The sequence below is a fragment of the Ptychodera flava genome, chromosome 18 (genome assembly GCF_041260155.1).
Source record: "Ptychodera flava strain L36383 chromosome 18, AS_Pfla_20210202, whole genome shotgun sequence".
NCBI lineage: Eukaryota > Metazoa > Hemichordata > Enteropneusta > Ptychoderidae > Ptychodera > Ptychodera flava.
The window spans coordinates 5,146,653-5,160,224 of NC_091945.1; the positions used below are offsets into that span (position 1 = coordinate 5,146,653).

A 13,572-nucleotide genomic window follows, 5' to 3' on the forward strand; every position below is an offset into this window, starting at 1 on the left:
AATGGTGAAAAAGTCATTGAAGTTGCACCCACTGGCCCTTGAAAGCTGATCTTGAAATATTCATGTTAACAAAAGAAGATAACCTATGAGACAAATATTAGAGCTTATGAAATATTAAAATGCAATTGGTCATAACAATTGTACAGGTGTACTGATTAGCATTGATATATGAACTATTCATTGATTGTTGTTGCCTTAGCAACGCAGAGGCAGACAAAACACATGGTTGCACTTTGTGATAAATAACTTTAGTTGCCTGGCAACAAGAACTGGTGCAGTGTAGATATTAAATTTCAAATTACTTTAAAAAAATATAACAAAATGATCAATGTGTATATGTACCGTACTTTGAACAATTTCAATTAACTCTTAATTATCTTGTACAAACTATAAGCCTTCCTACCCTGACAAAATTGTCTTATTCAGAAAAGACTTGATTATTTTGAGGTGATCATATTATTTTCTGATAATGGTCATTTGATACGGCAACAAGAGACTGCAAATTAGAAAGGTATGTCAGGTGATTCTATACACCTGACTATTGGGGATAATCACTTTTTTATTGATCTCAATGATTAATCTACAATGTGTACACTGAACATTTCCTGAACATTGACACTTTTACACCTTTAGCATTTACATACCTTGTTGTGTCACAGAGTCAACAACATGATAAAATATTTGATCTACAAATAATAAACTAGGAAATATTACTAACCACACCACAACTGATTATGTCTTTATGAATTGACTGTTGCACTCTTGTAGTGTAACATTATCAAGAATTACCAGCTAATCAAACCCAGTCAACAAGTTCATTTTGGTGCAATCCTATGATTATAGAAGATGACATCTCATGATAAGGTGCCCGTACTCAGGCAAGCAGCCATCCCCAAATTTCACTAAACTTTTAAATAATGGTAATGTTCAGACACAGAGCACCCATTCCAATTATTCAGGGTTTTGAGAAAATGGGAAATTAAAACATAGCATCCATGACACTTGGCTCACATTTGGTTTGATGTGGCAGGCCCAAGTAAGTCTATATGCTTCTATGGGCCTTAGTAATATCAAAATGTCAAGTGCATTTGAACACATAGTCCATCAAATACCAAGGTGAAGTAATTACAACACCATGTAGCTTAGTACTTCAAAATTATGTACCAAGGTAAAGATGTCTCTGATGATATACAACTACATGTATATGGAATTAATGTGTACGATATTTGGTAATTCATCAAGCAGTAATATTTAAGAAAACAACCTAATATTGGCTTGGAGGTTTTTGGTTGTGTTTTTGTAAAAGTATCACAAACATGTAAAATTCTGACACACAATTACTGACGTTTTCACAAAGTTTACACTTTTGCAGGGCATTATTTTTATTTAGCATACGTTTTGCTAATGATAATGTCATTCAAACAAATCCATTTACAGTTTAGCAAGGGCACCTACACATCAAATACACAGGTGTAATTGTGCAGCGGTTTTCGAGTTTTTGCAATTCGACCAGAGAATTCAAGAATGAAATATTTGGCATTTTTTGACAAAAACAGCAAAAATTATCACAAAAATACAAAATTGCATGTTTGTCACAATTTGAAAATACTCAACTATGTTTACTCCTGTAAACATGCATACCAAGTTTCAAAGCAATATAAACACCACCATATGAAGACACTCAACTAAAGTTGGCCCTGGGTACATGCATTCTAAGTTTCAAAGCAATCAGAAGGGCTAATTCAGAGAAAATTATATATTGACCTAAAGGTGAAAAATTGCCCAAAAAATGATAATTTCTCCACAATTTTGCCAAATCTGACAGAGCTTGACCCAAGGATCAAACATATGAAGTTTCAAAGCAATCAAACAAGAAGCCCAAAAAATTATTGTTAAAATTTGCTTCTTATTGCATCCTAGATCTCTTGAAAGAATGTGGCAACACAGTAAGTTATTTTTGTTTTACTTTAAGATATGACTACCATAACACAAAAAACAGGAGCAGGAATATGATGCATAAACTGCATCACAGATCAAGCAAGAACTAGTGTCTCAGTTTTAATCTGTAACTGCGACATTCAGAAAGACGAACAAACAAGTTTACTGTTTAGATCTGTGAAGTGTGTATATAGTAATCTTCTATCACACAAAGTGCTGTGTCATTTTTACACTTTAATATTTTTCACCGATGTGAAAAAAATAATGCAGTGAATTGAAACTAGATTGATTTAAGTGAAAAACAAACCTTTCCTTCATTGGCCTGAATTTGTTAGCTATGTTACAGGAAATAATATTTCAAGCTAAAATTATCATGGCTATATATTACCCCAGTGTACCGGTACATGTGATAAGTAGGGGATTGGGCAACTGCTGATGTTTTTCTATGATCTTGAAGGCTGCCAGGTCAGATTAAGCTCCCTGGGAGGACTTCCTGCTCTACAATTAATATTCAGAATCATAATGGCTGGCGCACCAGCAGAGATAATGAAGTCATGGGCATTAATGTGAGATGACAAAACCCCATATCATGATGGAGATGAGAAGTTAATAAAACTGTAATGCTGTGCATGACGTGCCATGAATACAGAATAAGCAGTGGATGGTGCAATAGATTATATTTCATTGCATTTATAGTTAGTGGTATTTATTTCCCTTCATTTCAAACCGAACTATGTCCGTAAATAATAAATAATCAGGTCAAGGGAAAAATTAATTTTTTTACATGTTTGGACAAGACAACAGAATACTGAGCCCACATCAATTATTTTCAAACTGAAAATAAATCTTGTGATTTTATCTTGCTGATAAAGCTGTTGGTAGGCTCCCTACAAAAACTTAATTGTTTTCATATTGAAGATTGGATAAAGTGTCTGTCATGCACAACTGTATCTGATTAAGTAAGAATAATTATTTTTTAAACATTAGGAAGATTGATCTCTTTAAAATAAAAACATTTAGTACCAATACTTTACAATTCAAAGCAATATTATTATATAAAGTATGGTTTTAACATCCAAGTTGAACAGTTAAAGACAGGAGAGCATATTGTTGAAGTTTGGAAAACAGTACATTGTATCATAGTACCGGTATGTCCACGTAAGAAATTTGGCTAATCTATGTGGCTAATTACAAATATTTAGAGAATTCATGTTACTATGGATGTTGAATAATTTCTATGAAACAGATCAAGAAAAATTATAGCTATGTGTATTGGACAGATCTACATCAAAACATGTGTATTGGACAGATCTACATCAAAACATCTGCGGTGAGGTTGGACAAAAATCGTTGTCATGGAAATGAGCCATGAACTTTAACCCAGCTCTGATGTGTGTATCATGACAATTAACAAATACAATGACAATAGCTCAACCAAACTGTATCTATGATTCCACAATAGCCCTGTTACACAAGATAAAATGCTCCTATATACAGGAGAGGAGATCAGAAAGGTATTAATTCAATGTCAAATTCACACAGGTGGTTGTGTGGAGACCTTCATCTGCCAATCTTCATCACTACTTTAAATGTTGTTATTGTTGCAACATGACAGAAAAAGAAGTGAAATTGAAGGTGAAAGTAGTTCAAGTAGATAATTGACAGTTTGATTTCAGCTGGCTGCAGGGATGACCTTGGTGTTCATTCAAGTACACCACAGAGTGTGATGTGAGTGGAGCAGATTTTCTACAGTGTAAATGGAAAACAGAAATAGAAAAATGTAGGTTTTGCATTTGTATGATTCAAGTCACATTCAGTACAGGATGTCTATCACATACAGTTGTAAGGTACATACTAAAATCACCAGGGTCCACAGCTCAGTCACCCTGGCAGGGATTTGTGCATGATACATATACATGTACACACAGTTTTGTATGGTTAATTCATGTTACTATGTTCCCATAGATTAATAAAAAAGACTGCATTAATAAGTAATTTTCATTATAGATCGGATCAGTTCTGTTAAACTATAGCCATGATAGTGATAAAACTACTAGACAGAACACTTTAGACAAGATTTATTATTCAATTTCTGTATAAAAAGAAACCAATGCAGCAATGATAGATTAATGTTTCTATCAAAGGAAGTTGACACTTAATATTCTTTGACAGAGATAAGAATGAAGACGAACAGATTGCAATAATTTTAAAACTATTCGATGATGATGCTATATGACATGGATGGATTTATGTCAGAGACGTTATTACATACTTTTTCATAATGTAAATAAATATTGAAAAAAATATCTAATTATATTATATCATGCTACCATGCACCATTCTGATTGGACGAGAGCTCATTTCACCGATGCTAAAATACTGTTTTAGCACTGATAGCAGTGGTAAAACGGGCCCCTAAACCAGCATTTTCGAAAATTGCCCGGTTGGTGCATTTGAACGTACCTATCTAAACCATAGACCCTCGAGAAAGACCGAAACAGTCCACTTTGTTTCAAAGACCGAAGACCGAATTTTGATACACAGATAAAGTGTGGGTCTGTAACTCACCTCTTGGTGTAAATAAGTTGGGATCGATGATGAAAGACATCTCTGAAGCAGCACGTTTGGGGTGTGATGCACACAAATATTAGGGCGACAGCGCACCGTGCACTTTGCGGGAGTAGAGACGCGATATGTCCTGGTACCGCTCTTTAAAATGAAGATACTAGTATTTGTTCATACACAAATAAATTGACACTTCCTCACAGTAACGGTATGTCAGATATTATTTACCAAAGTTTTGGCTATAACAGATCGGGATGTCCTAACGACGTAGACCAAGAAGTTCAAAATAACAATGGGATGACTCCTGGCTACTGCGACAATATTTGACATCAAATGCAACGAGCAGTGTCAGCTCTCCCTGCATCGAGCAACACACTCAGAATCTGCACAACTGTTCATCACAGTTGCAGTCATAGCAAGTCTGGAATGTTTTTAAACTGCTTGTTTTCTGGTACAATTAACGTCCAAATTATCCATCAAAAATAGATCCTGTAACTTCACTGTGCCACCACTGAATGTCGCGACGGTATGCGGTACAGAATGAGACAAATCTATTTTTAGTATGCAAAAAAGCCAGGACTATTGTTCTTATGTAAATTTACGAAAAAAATTGTTACTTTTTTCTTTTGATTTGAACTCTTGACCCATTTTCTGTGTGAGTGCAGCAGGTATTTTTTGACAAGTATCGTTCGTGTTGCATGCGAATAAAATGCAATGTCGATATGGACATAATGCGTATTTATCGTCGGATACTGTGTACCTGAACGGAATCCTTATAAAATGCTCGGTCTCGGGCGCAGAATTTCCGACGTTCGATCTCTCAGACGTCCGTTTTCTGCATTTGGGGCTAAGAGTTATGAAAATACCCAAGTAAGACAACAAATACACGCAAGTTGATATACCCCCCTTCGCAGTCGGGTTATAACGGTACACTCGATTTTGGTACAATTCGCTCCATATAGCACTCGCATATCGGCTCTGCTGTATGTTGCGCATTGTACCAAAATCTCGTGTATACCCTCCTGCGGCGGGGGCTATTGCTTAAATAAACATAGATGTAATAAACACAATAATTAATATAATTGACTTATGTATGCGAACACTGCAACAACTAATTAAAGATGATCAGAATGGAATGTGAAAAGCTAAAATAAGTTGTTTATAATTTGAGTTGGTCTGCTTCATTTGGGAAAATGCTACAAAAAATTATCATTAAATGGAAATCACGCTGTGTTTTTCTATTTACATGACTGTTTCTTCACTTTCTCTGGTTCCTTTAATGAATAAATTGGTGATACATTTTGTGTTGAGTTTCACAGGCAACCACACTGTGTTGGAAAGTATTAAGGTTGACAATGAAAGCAATGGTTGGCTTGGCATCGGTATCCACATCCACAAGAATTCAACTGTTTGCCATCAACTAAACAGAGGACTTTGAACTCAGTTTTTGAATAGGGCATTTCAATGAGAAAACGTTTGGTTATTCTGATATGGGTGAATTTCTTTACTGGTATGAAATAAAGTACTTTAGTCAAAAAAAGTATGAAATTAATTTGAAAAAACAAACCCATATAAATAAACAAATCTAACAAATACGGTCAATCATTTTAAAGTTTGTTTTATATATGGTTTCATAATAAATATGTAAATGGAGGTTTTTAATATATGTTTGGGCATACAGATAAATAGCACAACTTTCACGTTGTTGCAAAGGTAGAAAGCTATCTTAAATACCTGTATGCAATTACATCAAGGTGTTTACAGCTGAAACTTATGCTGCATAAACTCAGGTGTATAAAGATCATCTCCCATCTTAATTATGTCACCTTTATGCAGTGCATAAGTCAAAGTTTCATCCTGTTAAAATGTATTGGCCTTGATACATAAAGACAAAAAGTACATGTACCTCTCTTAATTATATTGTCATGGTCATCATCACCATTTCATCATTATCTTTAGCAGGCCATTGATAACAGGAATCAACAGAAACAAGCCTTTATCATACTTAAATCTTAACATAAAGAAATAAAAACACATATAATCATGAAAATTCATGATATAAAGTAAAATGTAATATATATATATATATATATATATATATATATATATATATATATATATATATATATATAGTATATATAGTTTTATTTCATATGAACTTTCATGAACTGCTCATTAAGTTCAACACACAGGTAGAGATAGTAAGTACCAGCTAAACATTTCTGCATCACATAAATAATGAAAAAGACTATGCAAATAGCTCAACTTGATTAACGTAATTAACTTATTGCAATAACCAAGCTGGCATAATGTATCTTTTTGTGGCTTGCTTGGTAATCTAGGATGACTATCAAAGGCAGGTTTGGCACAACGAATAGAAACTAGCTACTGCTAATTCTCTATACACACGGTTTGTTTTCAAAATATGTCACTTACAAGTATGATGTCATGCTAAAACTATATACTGTATCTCCACAAAATTAAAACCCACGCCCTCTGCCCAATGCCTATGATAGCTACAAAGAAATTCTGAGACAGAGCTGAAAAAATGGGATGATTTAAAAACTGTTGCTGTTGATATTCTCAATTTGATACACAGTACATTCGACACCGACATCCATCAACCATCTTGCTGATCTTTGCGATGGAAGGTCATACTGTTATTAACAAAACTATGTTTACAAGATGAAAAGCAGCAACCCTAATTAACCTGAAATCAACCCTCAGAGTAAATGAAATATTTATTGGGGAAATTTACTGACCATGCTGATTTCAGAAACTATGCCATGAATTTAGGTTTCATTAAAACACTGATGAGGAAATCCATTTCTCATTGTCAATTATCAACATGGGACATTCAGCAGCTAGAAAAATGTAATGTTTGTCAATTGAAATTGTCAAAGAAGCAATGAATTACAGGTTTATAGTGATGATGTATTATGAAGCCTTCAAAAGAGGTTTGCACAATTCTTGTTAATTTTCTTTGGTGAAAAATCTTTAAAAAGAGAGCAATATCGGTGTAGACTATAATAAATTATCTTCTCAAAGAAGAAAAAAATTACTTTCAGTTTTATTACAAAAGGAATGACAAATGCCCGTCTCAAATTGACTTTTTGAGAATTCTAAGCCTGGCTTTTGACACATGAGAGTTCTAATTCAACTGTGTAATCTGGCCTTTGGCATTGTATCGTTAACAAGATGTAATCTCCAGTGACTGTGGCAAGTCATCTTACTTATGTACATGCCCTGAATGTGAAAGTTTTATGCGTCTGACAGTTCTAGCGGACTTTAAGGAAATCATTCCATAAATGCATTTCTTGAAGGTTAATTCAATTATGATACAATGCAACAAAATGCAACTTCCCAAACATTTTGCATAATTTTCCAAATTTCTTAAGACTTTTAAAGAGAGTCAGCAGTTTCAACTGCACGTGTTAATCAGCTCTATGATTTAAAACTCACAAGCTTTTCACAGACTGGCAGTAACGTGGGGTACAATCTTGAATTACCGTACTGGAGGGAGCCCTCTGGAGGTCATTGTGAAAAATGAACGGTAGCCTTTAATCACTGTTGATGATCTGCTTTGCTTCACAAAGCTATAAATGAATGATAGTGTTCAGACGTTGTAGATAAATGTTGAATATCAATCTGTAAGTGTAATATAAAATCATTTTATATGATCACGGGATGCACTAAGTTTCTGTGTCCTCAAAATTAAACATGAAGTACTGTATGTGACGACGTATTGTATCCAGAATAGCTGATAAGGATCGATACATACTCTCCAAAGCAGACCTTTAGCGGAAACATAACAAATACTATAGGTTTGCTTGTACTTTATATCACACAGCTTAATTAGCCTGCTATTTGTGGAATTCATATGCAATTTATTTTTAAAATTGGAGAAGGACACACAGAAAATTTCATAGAGAAATGCAAATTGTAAGTAGAATGTTTCATCTTCATGTAAGGGTGAGATAGTGCAAGATTAGGACCCACAGACTCTGATTTCATATTTCAAGCGTTTATGTTTTAGTTGGTTCAGGTTCCTTTGTTTTCAGTTTTTATTTCCTTTCAGCAGTTTTATTTTGTTGTGTATCCCGTGGCTCTTGATTTTTCTTCTGTTACTTGTTTTATGAGTTTGTGTAGGTAGTACGTACTTCTGAAATTTTTTGTTCTTGCATGGCAAGCATTTGTAATTTCTCCATGGGAATCAAAAATGATCTTAAAGATCAACTGTAAAAACATGAAGCCTGTTACTGCATTAACAGCATTACATAAATGTTAACTTTCCTGTTTTGTTATTTTTATTATCAGTTTGCAATTGTGAATTCAAGGTGTGCAAATTATGTGTGAAAAATTGCATCATCACCACATAATGTTTTATAAGGCCACTAAGGATGATAAACTAATAGTTAGCCAAAGTTGAATTTCTTACCTTTGAGAAGTATTGACAGTAAAATTCTTCAAATTGACGGCAGTACAGCTAGAGTATGTCTTTGACTGTAGATTATATTGCAGACAGCCTATACAATCATAACATTAGAATGTTATCAGACATTGACAATTAAGTGAGAAATTATTTTTTGGTCATAAAAGCCCCTGTTACAACATTCCAGACTGTCTGGAAAACATGGAAATTGCTTTCCTCCTCAGAGAATAAACAGTCAATTCCTCACACAGAGATGGCAAACAAAATTTACGATGTGCCAATATCTATCTGTCACCCGAATCACAAGAGAAGATATTTTTCTTTGAGATCAGTTAGATATGTTGTTAATGCTCATTCTGAAATCCCATTTTGTCACTTCAGAGGACAAGACATCCGATGAATAATGACCTGTGATTCAAACGTGACATTTAGTTGTTGCTTTTGACAACTTTGTTAATGCTAAACCTTCATTCCCTGAACAGAGATTATGAATCATCATCAAAGAATAACACAGTATACATGCCCCTGTACGCTGGAAGTGCAAAAGGGACGTAGGAAGCATCCTAACCCTGTATTATTGCATGAGGGAAACATATTTTCATTTGACAAATGTTGATTGGTCAGTTGCTGTCTCCACTCCCAAGTCATTCATATTATGTGACCAATGGGTGGTCTGAACTACCAATGGGTGGTCTGAACTACCGGGATACGCATTGCAAGGGCAGACAATTAACACACTTCAAAGCAAACAGGTTTGTGCAAACTGCTTCCAGTAATAAGCATATGAAGATACCAACGCACGATGTCATGTGTTCATTCGAAGCATTCATCATCAAATTATTATTACCAGTATTAACATGTTTTGTACACTATTCAAGTTGGTTTGGGTGAATGTGAATTTCATTTTTCCTAAATGATGAAATTCATTTTTATCATTTCTCGAGAATTTAACGGTCATGAGAAGAAAAATTCCACACTTCATTGGCCTGAGAATGGAGATGGAATATCTCACACTCACTGTGGAATATTTCACACAAGCTGGAGACACTCCCCCGGTGTTGGCCATTCCATTTCAACCCATTGGACTGTGGGGATTCTACAGTATTATTCCATAATTCACAGAAGCAGATTGTAACTGGGACATATTGTATTTCGACACAATTACCACACTGATATTGAGTCAAACTCTTGCAACATAACGATCTATAAGAAACATAAATTGCTTTATAAATTCAGTCTGAGAATTTTTACATTACAAAATGATTATTACTGATGGCTGACATAATTTGCATGTTTTCTAGAAACTTAACTTCTACAGAAACTTTGCATGAATTCATCAATTTCCATCCATTACTTCAGTGAATTTAATGATACGTATAAAAGCTGCAATAAAAACCATATGTCGCATGGTATGGCTTGAGCCTCGATCAGTTTTGATTTAAAATATGATTGAATTAAGGGGCAATTATAAACTGGCAGGTTTTATAGATCTGGCTTTTAGAACTTTAATTAAGTTTCAGTGACAGTTTTGTCTGGAAACTCTTGTACTACCACAGGGGACCCATGCAGAGATCTGGTTGTTGTTGTTTGTATGGTTGTCTATTAGTCATGTTGTTGTTGTTGTTATTGTTGTTGTTGTTGACCAATGAAAATTCGACGAACATAACTGTTGTGTTGTCGTTGTTTCAAACATAATGTAGATGTCATAAGAAACGCTACAAGGACACTATCATTATTTGACCCGATGCAACTCTCTGCCAACGTACACCCTCTTCATACAAGGTGGTGGGATGCCCTATCGCTATAATGCCGGGAACAAATTGCATCGAAAGCAGGGCTATCGATACATCAAGCACACAAATTCATGTGCCTATAATCATGTAACAGTAAATGTGGGATTGGCAAAATAAGACATTCCATCAAAGAAACTACTTACAATTACAGTTTCCCCAGCATAGTATTAGTAGAGGCGACTGTTTCGATTTTGACGGTATTCAAATGTGGGTGAAAGGGGGCGCTATTCGGGGTCAGATCTGGGCTGAGAGAGGTCACGGAGAACGGTAGAGTACCTGAGCGGAAGAAGAAACTGGTTGAGCCCGTTGGTAAACTCATTCTGTAAATGAACGTACATATTCATAAGCACATGCATGCGGCAAATAAGAGCAACGCTGGCAGAGTAGGATGACTTGGGTATGAAGGTCAGCGGCTCCCAGTCGTTTCTTTGCTCTGAGGGAACATCAGTATTAGTCAATCACGACGGTCAGCGGCGCGTTATATTCTTCAATAGTTAAATTTTATCGTTACTCTTTCAACGGCAGCAGATTTAATGGTCTGACCTACGGATTCTCGACAAAGACTATGTCTGACCTCAGCTCGATCTGCATTTCGGCGGCAAACTTCCAGCAGTGACCCGGTATGGCCACAGGCCCACGGAACGTTTCGTAGATCGTCGTCGGATGGGAAGTGACTGTGTAGCTGTGGGCCCATTGCTGTGGTGTTTTCAGACGGGATTCCTGCCTTTTACGGGCTGGTGGCGGGGTTAAAATCGTAAAAGTCAAAACCAGCCCGTAAAAGGCAGGAATCCCGTCTGAAAACAACACAGCTATGGACCCACAGCTAGTGACTGTGAGGCCAAAGGCTGAACCTCGGCCTCAGTCACAGTGTCAGTCACTTCCCATCCGACGACGATCTACGAAACGTTCCGTGGGCCTGTGGGTATGGCCATAGTCGCTTGCGGTAATTCGAACACGGCCGACACGACAGTGTGACTCTGAAAATTGTTTCGGGGTCATCCCCATGGCCCCAGGGGCTATATCCACGATCTACCTTGTAACTAGGCAACTGTGCAGCGACTTTATTAGCCCTTGAGATAGTGATGAGGCAAAGTCACCATGTGTATTACACGCGCAATAATTGATACTTAGTTATGGCATATTTACAAGCAATAACATAAAGATTGAGTACATTCCGCACTTTTTGTTTCTCCAGATATGACCACTACAGAGAAGCCCTCGACAGAGTGCCACGTCTCCCATGGGGAACTCATCGTGAGTATGGTGGAATTCAAAAGGTGAACTTGCCTGATGATCATCGCCCGAAGAGTGAACCGCCACCAGTGGTAGAAAAGGGACATCGTCACTTTGGTACCGGAGCCGACCCGTATCCAAGGTAACAATCTCTGCCGCTTATAAGGCAGTATTTGGTGTATGTATGATAGTAATGTTGAATTCCATCGTTGATTGCACCATGGAGTGAACTTCCATCTTTGCACGTACCTCCAACCACAATTGTGCTTCCCCATCCATGAAACTGACTGACTGTAGACGTTGTTCCCCATGTCATTTGTCCGGGGAGCGGGATGATACTTAGCGTTTACGTCAAGTAGCGTTAATCGAAATAATTCGTAGGGTGACAGACAATCCTTGACTGTGCAATAGAGCAGCCCACGGATGACAGCAAACAACTTGCGAATGCAGGATCTAGGAGTGGAGCGGGTAAGTTGGCAAGTTTTAAAGAGCGCCACCAGTGGTGAAAAAATATTCTTTTGTTTTTAAGCTACAAACTTATTGTCGCAAGTCAGACTGACTGTCAGACAGGAAAACTAATATACTTCTTTAGAATGACTCAATAGTATGAAGATATACCACAATCTTTTGGTCCTTCACACATTTACACATTTACAGGAGTATTTACCCTTTTAAATCAAGTTGTTTCAAAGTTTTTCTTAACAGAATAGTTAACAGTGATGACAAATATTACCACTGAACAGCCTTCTTGATGTTTACATATTCGTACGTCATTAATGCACTTTTTAAATTTTTATTTCAAAATCCTTTACATAGTGATATTATTTGTCATCAAATCCATCTTATAAAGTAGAGAATAGCGTGTAGACACATAAACCTAGTACCATCTTCCTCTGAAATGTCAGCAGGTGAATGCCATGTCTGTGTAATAGCAAGTGTAATCAACCTGTACATATCTCATAAACTTAGCATTGGTCTCGTAACAATCCTGAGAATGCTTATCATCAGGGTGACAGCAGTGTAGTATTGTCCCAATGACTCCTCATACCAACATCTAACAACGGCTGAAAAAATTCTCTGACGTGACGTTTTCTTCTCTGCATGTCAGTGATTCATTACTCTGAGAATCAATAGAATGCATTTTGTATAGAAATTGATACAGGACATAGAATGTCTTTTAGTATCAGCAAAAAATAACGCTGGTATGTCACAGCTCTACAGCCGGATCATTCACTTGTCGAGGAGCCTGTTGAACCTTGAACAAGTACAAAGACAGACAGAGAATTTAGAAGCTGCTGCTAACTGCACTTTGCTAGAGCTCAATCTTACCAGAATATGAAATAGTTTTGCCAACATAAACCATTTGACGAAAAGTTTTTGCCAACTTTGAATGGACACAGCTAAAATAATGGAACTTATGTACTGCATTAATTGGGGCAGTAGAAAAATCAAGTTAATTTGAAGCAGATATATGGCTGATTGTTAGGTTACTGAAAAATCAATGAACAATGTAAATATGCCAGTGGGTGATTCGTATGAAATATGAGATTTGCATAATTTGTACACTTCTTATGTGGATTATAAGATATTGACAAGCAGAGACATGGCATT

General features: G+C 36.2%; 1 protein-coding gene across 1 annotated transcript in view; it reads left to right on the forward strand.

Annotated features, from left to right (window-relative positions):
• The window catches only part of LOC139116727 (uncharacterized), a 43,692-nt gene that overhangs the window by 16,092 nt on the left and 14,028 nt on the right, over nt 1–13,572 (forward strand). The window contains exon 2 of the mRNA XM_070679341.1: nt 11,924–12,103. Within this exon, the coding sequence (XP_070535442.1) occupies nt 11,924–12,103 (180 nt within the window). The remainder of the gene's footprint in view (nt 1–11,923; nt 12,104–13,572) is intronic.